The sequence below is a fragment of the Diorhabda sublineata genome, chromosome 7, assembly GCF_026230105.1.
Source record: "Diorhabda sublineata isolate icDioSubl1.1 chromosome 7, icDioSubl1.1, whole genome shotgun sequence".
Lineage (NCBI taxonomy): Eukaryota > Metazoa > Arthropoda > Insecta > Coleoptera > Chrysomelidae > Diorhabda > Diorhabda sublineata.
The window spans coordinates 32047360-32065852 of record NC_079480.1 but is presented as its reverse complement, the minus strand read 5'-3'; the positions used below and the strand labels follow the sequence as shown (position 1 = coordinate 32065852).

Genomic DNA, 18493 nt, shown 5'->3' with positions numbered 1-18493 from the left:
TTCAAGGTAGAAACGTGTTTTTTTCACTAATGGTATGAAAAAACTCACCTCTCCATTTTCTGGAGGGTTGCCATTACCAAAAGTAGAAGTTACGACCAACAGCAACGCCTCATGTTCAATATTGGAAATGTCGTAGTCTTCCATACAGTAAACTTGTGCATGGAAAGCTTGACTGAATAGTTCGCACAACTTTTTAGCATAGTTTTCGGATTTTCCCGTTTCCGTGGCGTACAACACAGTGGCTTTAATTCGACGAGATAACGCCCTGCCAAATAGTTTCGATGTAAACTTCACTGCACTGAAAAAACAACATGAAAGGAAAAATCAACATGAACGTTACTGTAATGTAGTATGATATTTTTCTTAATTTTAAGAATTCATTATAAGAAAAATACTCACCGTGCTATTTGTTTGAAATGGAATTTTCTCCTCAATTTGATGCTTTTTACAGATTCACGTCCTTTATTCCAAATATGACTCTTCCAAGCTGGCTCCTGTTATTATAAATTCATTATAATCATAAATTATGGATGTATTTCCAAAATTTGTATATTTTATGGAATATATAATGGAAAAATTGAGGAAACTGACGAAATGTCACTGATGTTTGGCGTGAAACCCCTTTATGTGAAATTTGACCGGAATCAGAGGTAAAAACTTTTTTCCTTTTTTTAACCTTTGAAAATTTGAAGATATGGGTAAAATTAATCAAAAAACCACATGGTATCATATGTTTCGAAAATCACATTAGTTTTTTAGGGTGAGCGATAGTTTCCGAAACAATCCACAGGATCTAAAAATCTTTTTCTGAAAAATGTTTTCGTCGGCAAGGTTTCCATAATTCTATTTTGTTTTCATATTGACATTTCAAAAAGTCATATATAAAATGAACCGATGTGACTAGGTCAATTGCCTTTATCCATCTTTTCAGCTCGATTTATCGGTGACATAACTTGTTGGATGCCATCCTCAGCAGTGGCAAAAGGCAAGTCCTGGCATATCCAGATGACGTAGTGCTCAAAACCAGAACAAAATAGGATTTACAAAAAATTTTTTTACTATTTGCATAGACAGCAAAAATATATGGACTAGTAAATGACAATCAAAATCACAACAGAGTAAAGTTCCGGTTCTATAGAATACAACAACAGCTGCTGCTGCAGGAAATCTATTAGGTCCAAAGATATCTTAAGGATAACGGAACTAAGGATTTACAGGACAGTTATACAACCCACGGTGTTATATGGTAGGGAATGCTGGGTCATTAATAAGAAAATGGAAAGCAGGCTTAATGCATGTCAAAGAGGAGTGTTGAAAATATTATTTTGGAGGGATACTATGCAGATATTTAAATGTTATATGGTGAGGCAGAGATCAGCTTTATCATAAGGGTAAAAAGACTGCGTTGGTCAGGGCATAGCCACAATGGAAAAAAAAACAAGTGGAGAAGGTATAAAAAGAAGAAGAGGACGTCCACGTAGAAAATGGCTAGAAGCATGTTATATATAGTGGTCAACAAAAACTGATTATTATGTATACTGAATCGTGAATAGACGAAAATATTTACGAACACTCATAGTTACTGAGTATATTTTCTATTCTATTGCGAAAGCAATTAATGCAAATATATGGTGTCGTTCATGTTATCTGCTATTTTCGTTGCCATGGTTGCCATAAATTAGTGACACACTATATGATGTGGCTTGGGCAGCTGCCTTGATTGGAGATGACAAATCATAAATTTTGCATCGTTATTATGAAAAAATCCAAGAAAATAGAAAGGTCAAAATTTTGACGTATCATATAATAAAGTATTTATTTAGACAAATGATATAAATTTCGAGTATGATAACGGCAAACACTAAGCAATTAAGGACAGTAATCAATAACAATAACAAGCAACAAGTTTCAAACGCATGAAAAAATAAATTTTAAGACGCATATACGAGGTCTGGCTATTAAATAACAAGACCATTTACGAAAAAAGGTTTATTTATAAAAAATGTTCTACATTCAAATAGTCCCCTTCCCCTCGCCACACACCTTTCCATACGTTTTTTCCATTGATCGAAGCAGTGCTGGAAGTCTTCTTTGGTGATGGCCTTTAGGAGCTTTAATCTTTTGCTTTACCGCTTTCATCGACTTAAAACGGGTCCCTTTTAAAGCAGATCTCTTTCTAACCTTTCTAACCTTTCAAGGAAATCCGAACAGATTCGTTGACGCAAGAGCTTTTGGTCAGGAGTCAGATTTTTTGGCACCAACTTCGCACAGATTTTTGTCATGTGTAATTTCTCGCGTAAAATTTTTCTTACCGTTTCTTTATCGGCGTTTACAGCCTCGGCAATCATCCCGATGCTTATTCAACGATCTGCACGCACAATTTGGATGATTTGGGTTGGATTTAAAACAGTCACAGGGCGACCTGTTCGGCTTTCACTAAAGCGCTTAATCCACTCAAAAACACACGCACGAGATAGAGAATTGTCCCCATAGGCCTCTTGCAATAATTTATAGCACTCAGTTGGAGTTTTTTTTCAATTTAGAGGGAAATTTGAGATTGATGAGAAAAAAAAACATGTTCGCTTCAAACCGCTACTGCAAAAATACTATAATAATGACGGAAGCGTGTTTTGGGACCAGCATAGACAATATATAAAGATATTCACTGCACTATTCGTTTTTCACCCTACTCATCTAGGGCGCCCTTTAGGCGCGCAGTCTCGTGATTTAATAGCCAGACCTCGTAAAAGAGCTGCAAATTAGTAAAATAGTTGTCGCAGTCTCGGCATGCGAGACTATAGCAAACTCTTTAAAGTTAACTATCAGTAAATATGAAAAAAATCTCAATTTATAAAACGAAAACAAGAAAAATATCAATAATTTATTCTATACTCATTATTTCTTGACAATTCTCATAATAATTGGTGTGTGAAATGAAGAAAAGGCCCAAATGACATGAACTGACGGCCATTGAAGCCAATTGTCGTCGAATCACGTCAATTCATGTCATTTGAGGTCATTTGATTGAATGGGATCAATGGAATCACATTTTGGTTGATTAAATCAATATTTTTCTGATAATGCCTAAAAGTTTCCCATTTCGGCACATCTACAGTTATACATGAATTAAATGTGAAAAACCCGAGCTGTCTACATGCTTCCTGTGAGGAAATATCTCTGCTACAGTTAGATGGACGGACGGTAAAACTATTTGTGCATTTTTTTTGTAATTGCGATAAAATGGAAATAATTCGATACGAATTCCTAAATTGATTTTTTCAAAGCCGGTCCTGTAATTTCTAAGTTTAGTTAATGCCAGTGGAATTCTCGATAGTAGCGTACTGCAAAGGGAAAAAATTTAAAAAATCAAATATATGGCCAACTTCACAAAACTGTTATAGAAGAAGACTTAATTGTTTTGATGATGATATCCTCCCCGAGCGACATATGAATTCAAGTCCATCATGTATATTAACACTGTATTTTGAAATAAAACTCAACTATGTCTTTACGGGCCTGTTTTCGTTTTTCCAGATCATGATTTTTCCTCTGAACAGTAACTATAATTAGATCGGTTTCCGATATGCCGTCACAATTTTCTCATACCTTATGAATAAAAACCTTTTGAGGTAAAAAAATTCATCGCAATTTAGAAGCGTCCATGTAGCAAATTTGATTTTATATAACTCCAGGGACTTCATTTCAGGAGAATGTATGCTTCTTAGACAGATACTATTCTTTGAGTCGAAGTTGAGGGCTGCTGTTTTGAATTTTAAAAAGGATTTGGAAATTGACTTCCAGTGTAATTTAATTGAACATAGTTACATAAAATTTTCGAAGAATTTTCCCCACTTTTCTTGTAGATTTTGTTCAGTTAGTTCAAATTAACCATCCATTTGTATTTATCTATTTTTGTATTTCATGTAAATACCAGCAAGCATATGTTTAAGTAGTTTGCAACGATAACTTCTTCTTTCTTCCATAATAGGTCTATCAACTTTTCCTTGTTCGATATCTGTTCTCATCGCGGGCTTTAGGCTATCACTCCACCACTTTCGTGATCGACCTCAACTCCGTGCTCCAGTTTCCTTTTTCGTTTTTGATATTTCTGGTCTTGCTTCTGAATCATACATAACAAACCAAAAGTAGAAAATACACTAGAAGTGTACAAAATTACGTATTTACCATCAAACAACTTATACATAAAGCAGTGGATATGGATGAAGCTATTGACAGAGTTCAGAAGGCAAAAATATAGAAATGAAAAAGGAGAAATAGATGTTGACTTACGAAATGCAATCACGAGTTTATATGAACAAAATATGAACCATTTTATTAGTAAAAATCCAATTTCAGAGGCTTTTCTAACCGTAGAAGGAGTAAGACAAGGTGGTAGCTCGATTCCATAACTTTTCAATATATTTCTAGATGATATAATGAATATCTGCTCATCCAACTCAAAGATAGTGTGCGTTGGATACAAAAACCTGCAAATATGCTGATGATGTAGTAGTAGTTTCATTGCATAAAACATTGAAAATCTACGGAAAAATTTTTACATTTGGAACAACACACTAAAGCATTTTGGTATGAGGATAAACTACCCGTAATGGCAGTCAAATAACAAACAAGAAATATAGGACATGAGATTGGAACATATTCAATTCATTATTTTGGAACACAAATAGAAAATACAGGCAATGAAGATGCAGAGATTGCCAAGAGAATTGAAAAGACCTAAATCACATATTAGAGCATAAACAACTGCTTTATGAAAGAGGAGTCTCACGCAAACTTTTTCATTAACAAAATAAAACATCACTTTAAACTCTTACATTCCACACTGAAAAATCATTTTTTCTTCCCATGAAACTTTGCCAAGAATTAATTACAAACACCCCAACGCCGGATGGTTGAACCCTAATATTAAACTGCCTATTAAATGACTTACATTGGCGGAACTTTAGTTTATAAACCTATATTGGTTATTTCCGATTAAGTAACTTCGTAATTTACCGACGTTAGGGATTGCAATTCAGATTTTAGCTGCACCAGTTTCAACGAAACCGCGTTATCACATATATAAGGGTAGTTGTTATCCAGTCTTGATTTGATAATTATTATTTGATAAACTCCATTTCTTAATCATCTGCCATTTTAACAATAACATCTATCTTTACATTTCATAGATTAAAGCGCAAATATTAGATTGTGATAAATAATGGAGAATCGTCAAAACTAACCTGATATTCATACGAAGGTTTCAAATAATACAGCGCCATCTCTTGATGAAATACTGGTGTGACGGATCCAGAGAGCGGAGGTACGATCCAAACCCAATCGGCTGGACATCCATGTCTCAATCGGTTTTCATTTTCGAAATGTTTCATGAACGATTCTGCAGCTGTATGGTGATCCACAATTGTAACTTCCTTTTTTTGGAAACTGTACAGAACTGCTACATTTGCTTCTACCAACGCTTTGTCTTTCCATAGGGTTACTGGACTTCTTGTATCTAAGCCCATATGTTGAGCGATGGTCTATAAATGATTGTTAAAAAGTATGTAAGTATGTAAGTAAAAAGTATTCGCATAAATTAGTATTCCTCCAGATGTCTGGAAGAATGAGATAAATAGTCAGACAGATATAAGGCGATACCATCAGAACGAACATTCAGCTAAAAACCCGAAACTTTCCAGTGTCATTTGGATATAATAGTTTATCGTGTATTTGAATTTCTAGTGCACCAACCAGTTGGTGTAAGTGGGATTGTTGTGCGAGTATGAAAATAGTGAGATTAGACAAGAGATCTTTCTCGAAAAGGGTTCAAGACAGGATTAGTTCTAGCTTCGCAAATAGATTTGAAAGAAGCAGATGTATCTACGTTTGAATTTGATAACAGTACCGTTAAGCAATGGTGTAAATCTTGCCGGTTTGCAAGAATGGAAGATTAAATGAGCAAATAAGAGAAGAGCATTCTAGAAAATCGAGAACAGCGGTTAAGTTTAGAGGTGCAGTAGGAAAAGAAGCTTATGGGTCAAACTACAAAGATTATTCAGGAAACTTTTGCGATGGTTTATTGACCACGGGATCAATTGGAATTAAATTGAAACGACCAACTTGCACAGCACCATATCACCAAACATTTTCAAATTGCATTTTGAAACTACAACCACAGACTTATAGATCAGCAGCGTTAGTTGTGGCTTTAAAAGGTAGGATATTTTACAAATAAATACAAAGATTAATCGATCAAACTATGGCTGTTTCATTAATGCGCTGGAGTTAAGATTTGGTCACAGTCATGTTTTACATTGAATTAAACCCAACGTAGTAACGAGACTTTGCAAGAATATTCCATAGATGTGAAACGATTAGTCCAATTGGCCTCTTTGGAGAAATCAAAGAAAGCAGTACAACGATTCAAAATACGGTCTTTTATCGATGGAATTTACGATTCGGAAACGAACATAACCGTATTGGCATCTCCAAAAGTTAACGTTAACAGACACAATGGAATTTGAGCTAATCTAAAAGTAAGACGAATGAATGCAGCTGGAGAGGGTACAGAAAATGATTTCAAAGCTCTATGTGTAGCCCTTAAGAAAGGTTTTGACTTAAGAAGGCGCAGAAATCATTATTTAATGAAAAATGCTTTGTATGCGGAAGAGTTGGTCATATGGAACGCGATTACATCGTCGCAAAAGTACAAGATGCAGATCTACGTCACCAACACAAGGGACAGAAGGAGCGGTACCTCTGGATCGAAGTACGACCGAAAATCAGTCGTCGTTAAACTAAAAAGAGTCAACTCAGCAGAGAGAGTAAACTAACTCCTATACTCAGTAGCTCCAAAATCTCCATTTCTCGAATTGAACGGAAAATTGAAAATCTGATTTTAGATGGAATAGTGGATGGTAATGTTTACATTGTGACATTGAACCTGGCATTTAATAATCAGAAGTGGAAAGCTGGGACCAATGCCAGGTACGAGAAATTGTACAGCAACGAACCAGAATCTTGGCTTTTACGTGGTTCCAAAATGAGTTCATTGTTGCTAATATTATAGACGAAATAATACTGGGAATTGACGTCATGAGGAAATATGGGTTCACACTCGTCTTAGGCAAAGGCTAGGTTCACGTGAAAAGGCAGGGGCTAATGAAATAGTCATTGAACAACAAGAGACTATGCAAAGGGCAAACTCTGAAGATTTTCATGAGAGCTATATAGTGTTATTTTTCAACCCCACGCGCAAGAAAGGACTGTCTCAAAACTGCAATCAAACTGGGAGGGAACATACTAGGGGATAGCTAGAATATATGATGTGGTTTATCGAATACAGAAATATCATGGGAAAAGAAGTTAATTTTAAATTTGGAAAGATTAGCTCTTGGAAACCAGATATAATATAAAACTAACAACTTTCAATTGGACATAAAAGTGTATCTTGTAAATAGACAATATTAATTGATCGAAGAATTTGTTGTAACATTCAAATTCCAATTTAGAAGTATTCAAATCTATATTGCAACAATCCAGTGGTCGAACTCTTGGAATTCATCCGCTGAAATTCCTTTTCTGAGTAATTCTGCTACTGGGGTTTGTACAATTAATAATACAGCAAACAAAACAAAATGGTAAAATGAAAATATAAAATAGAAGATAGAAAAAAAATGCTTATTACCCTAACAATAACAAAAACGACGAAAATTATGAGAATAATATACATATGGGACTGCCATTTTCATCAGACGTTTATGAAATACCAACTTTCAAAAGACTGTGTGAAATTTTATGAGATTTCGATTAGTCAGAAAAAAGTGACAGCCATTTAAGTGAAGCTACTTTGGTTATTTCCGAAACAATTAAGTGGGTTAATTTATCATTACTTCTTGATGAAAAAAAAACCTGTACAATTTCAGCAATGGTTTCAAAAGTATTATCTGGACTTGCTCCATCGAAAGGAACCATTTGTTATTGGTTTGCTGAATTTGAACGTGGACATACAGACACCGATTGTGGTGAAAGTTCTGTTCGTCTACTTGAGGTGGTTACTCCAAGAAACATTAATAAAGTACACAAATTGGTTATATTTTATCGTAAATTGAAATTGCGTGAGATAGCTGAGGCCGTACAAATATCAGAAGAAAGTGTTAGGTTAGGTTCAATTAAGTTAGGTTAGTGTTTACAATTATGCATGAACATTTGACCATGTAGAAGCTTTTTCACAGTCGATCAAAAACAATGACGTGTTGATGATTTGCACGTAATAAATCAGATTTTTTGCGTCAATATGTGACAATTGATGAAACATGGATCCAACACTTCACTCCGTAATCATCTGAGTGGTGGTGGCCGGTGAACCAGGTCCGAAGTGTGCAAAGGCACAATAGCTGAGAAGGTTATGTATCCAGTATTTTAGGATGTGCATCAAATATTGTTCATAGATTATTTCCAAAAGACAGTAAACCGCTTCACAAGTCGATGGCAACGATTAGTTAAATTAATCGAATTACACGTCGTATTGCTTCCCAATTAACCTATAGTCCAGATCTGGCCCCCAGTGATTACTGGTTATTCGCTGATCTCAAAAAATGCTCAAATTCAGCTCAAATGGAGAAGCAATTGCTGAACCTGGGGCCTATTTTGAGGAAAAAGTAAAATCCTTCTACAAGCACGGCATCGAGAAGCTAGAAAAGCGTTGGAATGATTATATTGCTCTTGAAGGAGATTACAATGATGAACAAAATCGATTTTCGGCAAAAAATAGTTAGTCTCATAACTTATTGAGTGATGTGTTATGAATGAGAATGAATAATGCGAAGTATAGTGAAAGGTTATTGAAGCTAAGACGCGCTATTCAAAATAGACAGCGAGAGCTGTTCTCTATTTACGACGTTTTCCTTCACTTTAATGTGGCCAAATTGAAACCGAAGTAGACAATTTCCATTGCGAAGTGATAGATCATAATATGTTAGCTCCACTCTGTTTCCAAAACTCTTTAATTTGATATCAACTATCAATAACTGATTTAATGATCAAGCAGTAGTTCTGTAATGAGATCCAAAAGCTTGTGACACGATTTTGACAAATGTTCGGAAGTTAATAATGACTATGTGATAGAATGATCAAATTTTGGTTTATAATAAAATTTACTTTTATAACTTAATTTTCGTCTTCTCCATTACATAGCGGTTCCTACTCAAAAACTGACACTTGTATTTTGATTAGATTATTTCCAGTGTGGGGTTATGTGCGATAAACAAAGTTTCGTGAAAGTGTTTTCCTCCTCATTACTTCTTGACGACTTCAGTAATATTACCTAGACAACCCGACTAAACTATTCATGCATAAAAATATATAATTTTGAAGTGTACGTGGTAAGTAAAGAAGTATTGAAAAGTGCCCCACAAAGAAAATTTTATGGGAATTATTTCAAAAAGTAATTTAATTTCAAGCGAACATCATTTGAATTTGTAACTGAATAGTTTGATACTTTATTTAGAGGAGTCCCGGCACCACGAATGATTATATTTTTAATTATAATTATACCGGCTAATCAAATTAGTTTTTTAATATTATATATTGCAGCATTTCTTACAACATATGTTATACACCCCCGTCAAAGTCAAAATAAATCTATCGAGAAAAGGGTTACTGTTAGTGTTAAAATTAATGTCCATCTTGATCATGCATTTACGGAAACGTTCATGCACGGAGAAGCAGGTACGACGAAGCAGTCTTCAATTTATAGGCCGGGAAGGTCCTCTTACAAAAACGCGGACCTTAAGGAGGCCACACAGGAAGAAATTACTAGTGTTAAGTCACCTGGCCAAAATTAACATTAAGGTACTCCGTCACACATAACGCGTAGTGCGGCGAAGCTCCGTTCTGCACGAAATGACGGATGTTCGTTGCTAATGTTGGATCGTTGTCAATTTTTCCACGTAAATCTTCGATAATTTCCGTTTGGATACCTGCCAACACAAAGATTTCATTCTTTTTTAATGAAGATGTGCGGGTTCTGGTCGTTTCAGTACACGCAGTTATATATGTCGATTGAGCGTACCGTTCAGCTTAAAGGTTACGGCTACAAAATGCTGGAGCTGCAGATCATCATCAGTTGATCATCCTCGTGAAGTGTGTGGAGGAAACACGGACTTTAAACTTGCTTGCAGCATTCGTCGTAAAGAACTAATGCCAACGTTTCCATATTTTCGTTTGTTGTTACAGATACCGGTCGTCTAGAATGCGGCGCGTCAGCAACAGAGCCCGTTTTTAACAATCTTCTATAATCTTGAACGATTTGGTAGCGGCAAATAAAAATGTTTTTTCTTGAAGCATGAAACGTATAGATTATTCATTCTGAAAACGTGTCTTCTCGACGAGCACGTGTTATTATGGTAATTAAAAAGTGCAAGTATTAAGCAAAATTAAAATATGTATAAAAGTACATAGATACTTATACACTCGTTAGCATTAGACGTTTCGACTCTCTTTAACTAATATCTGAAACTAACAGAAGCCTTACTGCAGATAATTCCTTTTCGTCTATGGAGTTAGAAAGAGAACTAACAAAAACAACACAAAAACTTCGTTTCGCTTCCTTAGCTCACTGTTGGTCTTATTGTTTTGTATAATTGTAGCTTCACTTTTCTGGAGCATTCAGCGCTTCCTACTGCTTACTTGTCCTTGTCATCCTGGCTTCTAAATTTTCTCCCTCGTCACCTTGATAACAACATAACTTGTTCTAATCTCATTGCCTTCTCTTCCTTTAGTTTTGATGACAAACTTATCGTTAATCTTTTCCTTTGTATTGTATTGTCATTATCATGATTTATCTTCGTTGCCTCGTAGATTCACTTGCTTGTTATTTCTATGAAGGCTCTGCAGCTCTTTTTCTGATGTTGAAAGAATTACTACATCGTCTGCGCATGCCAGTAGTTGCGTTGTTCTTTTTTAGAGTGTCCCTGTTCTGTTCAAGTCGATTTCACGTACTATTCATTATAATACTATATTGAACAGCGCAGTGGATAAACGACCTCCCTGACTGAATAAATTGGCGGATCGTATTCATATCCTATTATTTGCGTTGACCTCAGAGTTAAACTGTGGTCTATGACTGATCTTCCAGGTCTAAACCCGCATTTTTAATCTCTATATACTTTTATCTATGGCCTATAGTCAAAATTTTGTAGAATGTATCTAGTAGCGCTATAGTTTCTGCTTCTTCATTCTTTTATTCCTTCTTGTGTATCTTCAATTTTTCACTTTCTGCTCTTGTCATATACAGGTACTGCTTATTAAATGATAGATTCTTTAGGTAGATTAAATACCTAAGGGAAATATATATATATATATATATATATATATATATATATATATATATATATATATATATATATATATATATATATATATATATATATATAAGATGATTTTCAAATTAATTGAAATAGAACAACATTCGTTGCTCTAAAAAACAAAGAAACGACATTTAATGTTTATTTCTCCAGCTATTTCTGAAATAAGCAATATTTCTTGACCTACATTAATTAACCACTGTTATCTTATTCTAATCAACCAAAATTGACATAACCCACAGATAAATAAGTGAATCTTATTAAAACTAAAGAACAACTATTTCTTAACATTTCACCCCCCAAGTGAGACAGATCTGAATATAACTTCTCCTTCACCTTTTCACATGTTATCAACTTTTCCTTTATGACATTTCTTCAGTTATACTTTTATTATTCTTTTTTTGATGCCAAAACTGGAATAAGTTTCGTTATATGAAAAAGATTAGATTCTGTTTATCTATGTCCAATATCAATTTTATAAATTGTAGTTGAAATTTTTTCAATAATTTTGAATGGTCCTATTCTTAATTCATCTATTTAGATTATTTCCATTTTCCACAAACACCATATCTCCTTCATTAAATTCATAAAATTCTCTATTTTTGTCAAGTTTTTTCTCATTATAATTGTGTGATTTAATGATATTTTCTATAGCTATTTTTCTGTCTGTATCCCAACTAAGGTTAATGAATAACTTTTCCATTTTTAATTCATTTGGTAAAATCCTTACAATTTTTCAATCACTTCAGGGCAATAGTGTGAATTCAAAACGAAGTTTCTCCATCCTTATCTTCTTTCTTCACTAAAGTAAACGAAAAATGTCGTTTTATAAGATGATTTTCAAATTAATTGAAATAAACACATGTGCTGCTCTAAAAAACAAATAAACAACATTTAATGTTTATTTCTTCAACTCCGTCCTAAATAAGCAATATTTCTTGACCTAAACCCGCACATCTCTATATACTTTTATCTATGGCCTATAGTCAAAATTTTGTAGAATGCATCTAGTAGCGCTATAGTTTCTGCTTCTTCATTCTTTTATTCCTTCTTGTGTATCTTCAATTTTTCACTTTCTGCTCTTGTCATATACTGCTTATTAAATGATGGATTCTCGTCTACCACACTTGATTAATTCTACCTCTATTTCGTCTTCTCTAGGTAGATTAGTTGAAATAGAGCAACATGCGTTGCTCTAAAAAACAAAGAAACGACATTTAATGTTTATTTCTTCAGCTCTGTCCTAAATAAGCAATATTTCTTGACCTACATCAATTAACCTCTATTATCTTATTCTAACCAAAATTGACACTTGTGACAGTGACATTTGTGACATCCATGACAGATCTATCATAGACATCATAACCCACAGATAAATAAGTGAATCTTATTAAAACTAAAGAACAACCAAGTGAGACAGATCTGAATATAACTTCTCCTTCACCTCTTCATATATTATCAACTTTTCCTTTATGATATTTCTTCAGTTATACTTTTATTATTCTTCTTTTGATGCCAAAGCTGGAATAAGTTTCGTTCGATTAGATTCTGTTTATCTATGTCCAGTATCTCCTTCATTAAATTCATAAAATTCTCTATTTTTGTCAAATTTTTTCTCATTATAATTGTGTGGTTTAATAATATTTTCTATAGCTATTTTTCTGTCTGTATCCCAACAAAGGTTAATGAATAACTTTTCCATTTTTAATTCATTTGGTAAAATCCTTACAATTTTTCAATCACTTCAGGGCAATAGTGTGAATTCAAAACGAAGTTTCCCCATCCTTATCTTCTTTCTTTAATGAAGTAAACGAAAAATGTCGTTTTATAAGATGATTTTCGAATTAATTGAAATAAACACATGTGCTGCTCTAAAAAACAAATAAACAACATTTAATGTTTATTTCTTCAATTCTGTCCTAAATAAGCAATATTTCTTGACCTACATCAATTAACCTCTATTATCTTATTCTAACCAAAATTGACACTTGTGACAGTGACATTTGTGACATCCATGACAGATCTCTCATAGACATCATAACTCATAGATAAATAAGTGAATCTTATTAAAACTACAGATCGACTATTTCTTACATATATATATTCTACATTTTTGGTTCCAACAATTTTTCCGCCTCACGATATGATATCTAATCACTCTTAATGATCTTTGAGCTTAGCTTAGAGAGAAACTTTTTGTAACAAACTTTCATTTTCCATTATTTTGTCTCATATATAAAGACGTTTTAGACGGTAGCAAATGAGCCATGCCTTAATGAAAGTGCTTCAGTTGTTTGTATAAACGTGCTCAACTCTAATAACCGAGACGTCAATTGGAATCAGAGTTATTTATCTCTTTTTACCAGACGGTTAGGTAAATATGTACTTTAAGAAGGTTTCAATTTTCCATTTCATGTTATACAGGGTGTTTAATTAATAATTAAATATTAACTATAATTGTAAATATCATTGTATTATATTTTGTTGTAAGGTGAAACGCGTGCTTTCTATATACCTTAAAATATAGGTGAACAATTGATATTTTGATATGAGACACTTGGTGTCCATATCATATTTTGGGTGTTGAATATAAGGATTTAACTTAATTATTTGGATAAAATTTAGTTAGAGCTACACAATGTTTTATTTGAAAAATTCTAAACTGTTTGTGTCTAGCTTTTAGTGTTGATAAATTTGTTATTATAGGAATTATTTTCATAAATTATAGGCAACGACATGCTTTATATCTGGAAAACATACTAAAATCTATAGATTGTAGTATAGCTGCCTCTCAATGTGAAATTCTTATAATTCTGAACCTTTTGTTTTTCGAAAGGTGTGAAAAATCCACACCTCTTTCTTCTTTCAACTTTGTAAACCTTCATTTTTATAGTGGTATTATGGCAAAACTATACACCAAAGTGTACTGACTCTAATATATTTCCAAGCTTTCGAATACTTGAATTGCGGTGTGATAAATTTTTTAATATTTCTTAAAAAACCTTGGATTCATCAACTTCACACCTCAATATTCTTTCAAGCGTCATGAATCCTTTTAATATATTTTTAACATGGAGATAGAGTATTTAGTCGATAGTAGAGATGGAACTAAATGATCCAGTGAAACTATGTTAAGACATAAATGATGATTCTCTCCTTTTTCTATTAAATGTGGTGTTTCAGCAGTAATTTGGATACGGGTTCATAATATATTATAGTCATGAGCACTAAAGTTCGAAATATAATCTGAGCATACTACTGGAACCAAACTGGACAGTTCTCTCTACACTGTAGATATCAGCATAACTTTCTGATCAGGAGAATGTTTTTGTCTACAATTTTTGTCAATATCTTCGGATAATTTCGATTACTATCACACTAAAACCTCATCCTCTATATAATTGAATAATTTATCGAATTTTAAGGTACAAAATACATACCTCCAGCATGTTCAATCTTTTAACGTCGCAAAGATCTCTGCAGCCAATCTCAGTGCTTAAGTACCAGCCATTGAACGGAGCTGCTGTGAATTGCAGACCCCCGCAGTCGAACATCATATTTGATACCGCTGGAACCCCATACCATTTCAAACCGAGTTCTTCGAACCAACTGAACCTTTAATAAATTAATTCGAATAAATATAGTTAAATATTACGAATCATGTGACTACTAACTGTGGATGTACCAGGGGAACTTCTAGTATCATTTCTCTGGGAATATCGAAATAATCTGGGTCGTGTCCATTAGCAGAAAGTACCAAGGGTAGTATATCCCATCTACCTCCTGATCCCTTCCAACCTAATTTTATACAAACTTCAGTAAACTCGACGTTTATAGGATCTCCCTTAATACTTCCGTCTGGTTGACGATACCCGGCGTACCCGATGATTTGTGGGTTCCATACGCGGAAATCATGTCTACCGTCGGTACGTTGAGGAAAGATAGTGATTGCTGATCTGTAACAACAGAAATTTCAAATATTATTCTAGATTTATTTGTTGATGGCAATTATGTATTCGGTTAAACTCAGTCTGTAGACGCTACAGACTGGGGTTGGAGTTGGTTAACAATACGTTAGAACCCGTTCATACTTTACTTCCACCACACATAATTTTTTGCAACTGCGTAAGGGATGTAGTGCTAAATGTGGTTGCAAAAAGTCTGACTGTTTTGTTCTCTGGCATGTACACCTTGTCAAGGTTCTAATATTAAATTTCACAACTTTTTTTTCAATTTAAATTGCTTGCAATTACAATTACAATATCTACTAATTACCATTATTTTGCAATAGTTTCAAATTAAAAATGATAACAACAGACCCGTGGAATAGGCCTTCTGGGAAAACCACTGTAAAAAACGCGCTAATTACACTACCTCATAGATGGCGTGGAAACTTGTACATATTATGATGATTATAGTTTTTACAATATTTTGAATCATTATATCTCAGAAACGGTGACTCGTAGAAAAAAAGTATTGATACGTTTTTTGTAGACAATTTTATGTTCTCCATTTTTTGCCCAAAGTATTTTTATGATAAAACTCATCGTTTTGCTGAAAATCACGAAAAACTAATTTTTGTACCTTTGACCTTGAGTAACATTTTTTCTGCACAAGGGAATGATGGGAAACTTTAAAATTTTATTTTTAATTATATTTTAAACAATTTTATTGATTTTCAGCTTGATGGGAATTCATGTAACTTTGAATATCTAAATTGACCGGACTATATAACGAAATTTCTTTTTTTTAATTTTGTATTGATTAGCATAGTTTTAATTGAAACAGCTTTAGTAATTATGGGTTCAATACTAAATATAAAGAGTTTTATTGCCGCGCTAATTCTTTCATTCACTTCTGCTTCTTGATTTCCTACGCTGAATATGTCCACGCCTAAATATTTGAAAATATTTAACGTTTTGTAATTTCTATATTGATATTCATGCTCCTCAATTTCAATGCTTGTTTCCATTTTAATAAATTATATTTCAATTCTTCATTATTACAATCGGAGATTTCAACTATTTCCATGTTTTTATATCTTATTTGTTTTTACTTTATTCAATACATCATCGATTATCAGTTCTCCCGCATATTTTAATCTTTCTTTAGTGTTATACTTCTCGGATTGGTCATTCACTTATTGTTTCATTTATATACTCAAAATTTGGTTTCTTCGAAAGCTATCAAATGCTTTTGGAATGTCTATGGTATAATTTTAATTTTTTTCTCAATTTTCTTTTCTCTATAATCTGTCTTGTGTACTCTTTGCTTTTCCAAAGTCATTTTGCGATTTCTCTAATTGGTTGATTTTGATTTTCCTTAGTTTCTAAGCTACTCTCGTGCAGATGAAATAATTGAAAACTTAATTTATGCTCACACGCTATAAGGTGACACAAATATTTTTTTTTCTAACAAATCTCCGACAATTCACAAAATAAATATAACAAAGATCCGGATTCCGGAAAGAAGGAGTGGTCAGAGCTTTCAGGAGAATTTATCTCTTGTTATTTATACCTCTTGAAGTATCAGATCTTTTCGTGGGTATTTTCTGTTATATCCTACGCACATTTCGATTTATTTCTTACACATGTCAAAAACAGATGTTTATTCAACTCAATCGTTGGAAAATATTTGGGTTTTCATATATTTTCAGTACATTATTAAGGAGATGAAACAGTTCGTTACTGTACATTTTACTTCTAATTAAACGCATTAACAGGAATTTGTTTTTCAATAAAATGACTATTATGATACTTCAGGGTTATAACCATTGCCGCTTCTTCGAATAATCCTGTTGAACAATAGTTTTCACATGCAAAGCTGTTGAATCTATATTTCAGATTTTCGTTGAAATCTGCTTAAAAAGTAATTAAGTGCCTAAACTAGATTCATTACCCGAATTGGTAGATTAAAGTTTAACTGGATGCCACAAATCATCTGAAGATACTGAGAGTGAATCTCATAAATGAGATCTAATAACAATTAATTATTAGAAACAATAACAGAGAGAATATACGATTTGGGACAGAATATTTGAAAAATCAACATAAACGGATTATCATAATATCGTTATAGAATCAAATTGAGAAAGTATTTGTTTACATCATGAATTTTTTGAGAATATTATAGTTAAAAATCTACAGTCTAACCTCAAAACTTATCACGTGTTTACGTATTTGTTCTCTTAAAGTGAGAATCCTTAAAAGTGTCAAATAAACGCAAACACAAGACACTAGATTTGAATAATAAAATGGAGATTTTAATGAAGTTAGATAGTGGGGAAAACATGTGTTGGGCATGCTACTATATACCATCTTAAGAAAAAAGGCAAAAGATAGTAGACCACGTCAAGACAATGGAATGGGGACAAGAATGCAACGGGGCAAGGAAAGCTTAGCACTCTAAAAGTTGGCGATTTCTCAACGATGGAAAACGCTTTTTACATGTGGTTTATACAACGGCGTTCTTAACACACTCTTATATCTGGAGAAATTCTGAAAGCCAAAGCAATTGAATTTAAAAAAAAAATTACCACCCACAAATATGATTTTCGTGCTAACGATAGATGGCTGGATAAATGTGAAAAGCGATTTGGTATCCGTCTATTAACCATATTGGGTGAGAAATTATCTGCAGTACAGCCATTTATCCAGCATTTTGAACACAAAGTAGAAGAACTGAGTTTTCTTCCTGACCAAATCTATAACGCAGATGAGATTTGTCAGTATATTCTTTTCAAACATCAATGAAATATGTGGTCATCAATGGTCTATAATTTAATTCGTGCGGTTTGATAAGAGATGGCGTAACTTGTATATTATCACATCGTTCAACTATTCCGAACCTGCGTTGGAAAGCTACTGTTATTGTACGTCTTTTCAGTATATGTCATTCATTTGAAGCGTTAACAACAATAATTTTTTTTCACTCAAATATGTCGAGCTTGTTCCTGAAAAAGTGTTTTTGCGGGAAGTTCTTCTTCATTACTTTAATATGGAGAAAAATGCTGCCGAAAGTCATCGTATTTTGGTGGAAGTTTATGGTGAACATGCTCTAGCTGAGCGAACGTGCCAAAAGTTGTTTTGGACGATTTAAAAGTGGTGATTTTGGCTTGGAAGACGATG

General features: G+C 33.4%; 1 protein-coding gene across 3 annotated transcripts in view; it reads right to left on the bottom strand.

Annotated features, from left to right (window-relative positions):
* LOC130446519 (nitric oxide synthase) overlaps positions 1–18493 on the bottom strand; it is a 174393-nt gene that overhangs the window by 21384 nt on the left and 134516 nt on the right. For all 3 annotated transcript variants that reach the window (XM_056782833.1, XM_056782831.1, XM_056782832.1), the window contains 5 exons: positions 15041–15322; positions 14807–14981; positions 5244–5540; positions 400–494; positions 49–298 (listed from right to left, as the gene is read on the bottom strand). In XM_056782833.1, coding sequence (XP_056638811.1) covers positions 49–298; positions 400–494; positions 5244–5540; positions 14807–14981; positions 15041–15322 — 1099 coding nt within the window. The remainder of the gene's footprint in view (positions 1–48; positions 299–399; positions 495–5243; positions 5541–14806; positions 14982–15040; positions 15323–18493) is intronic.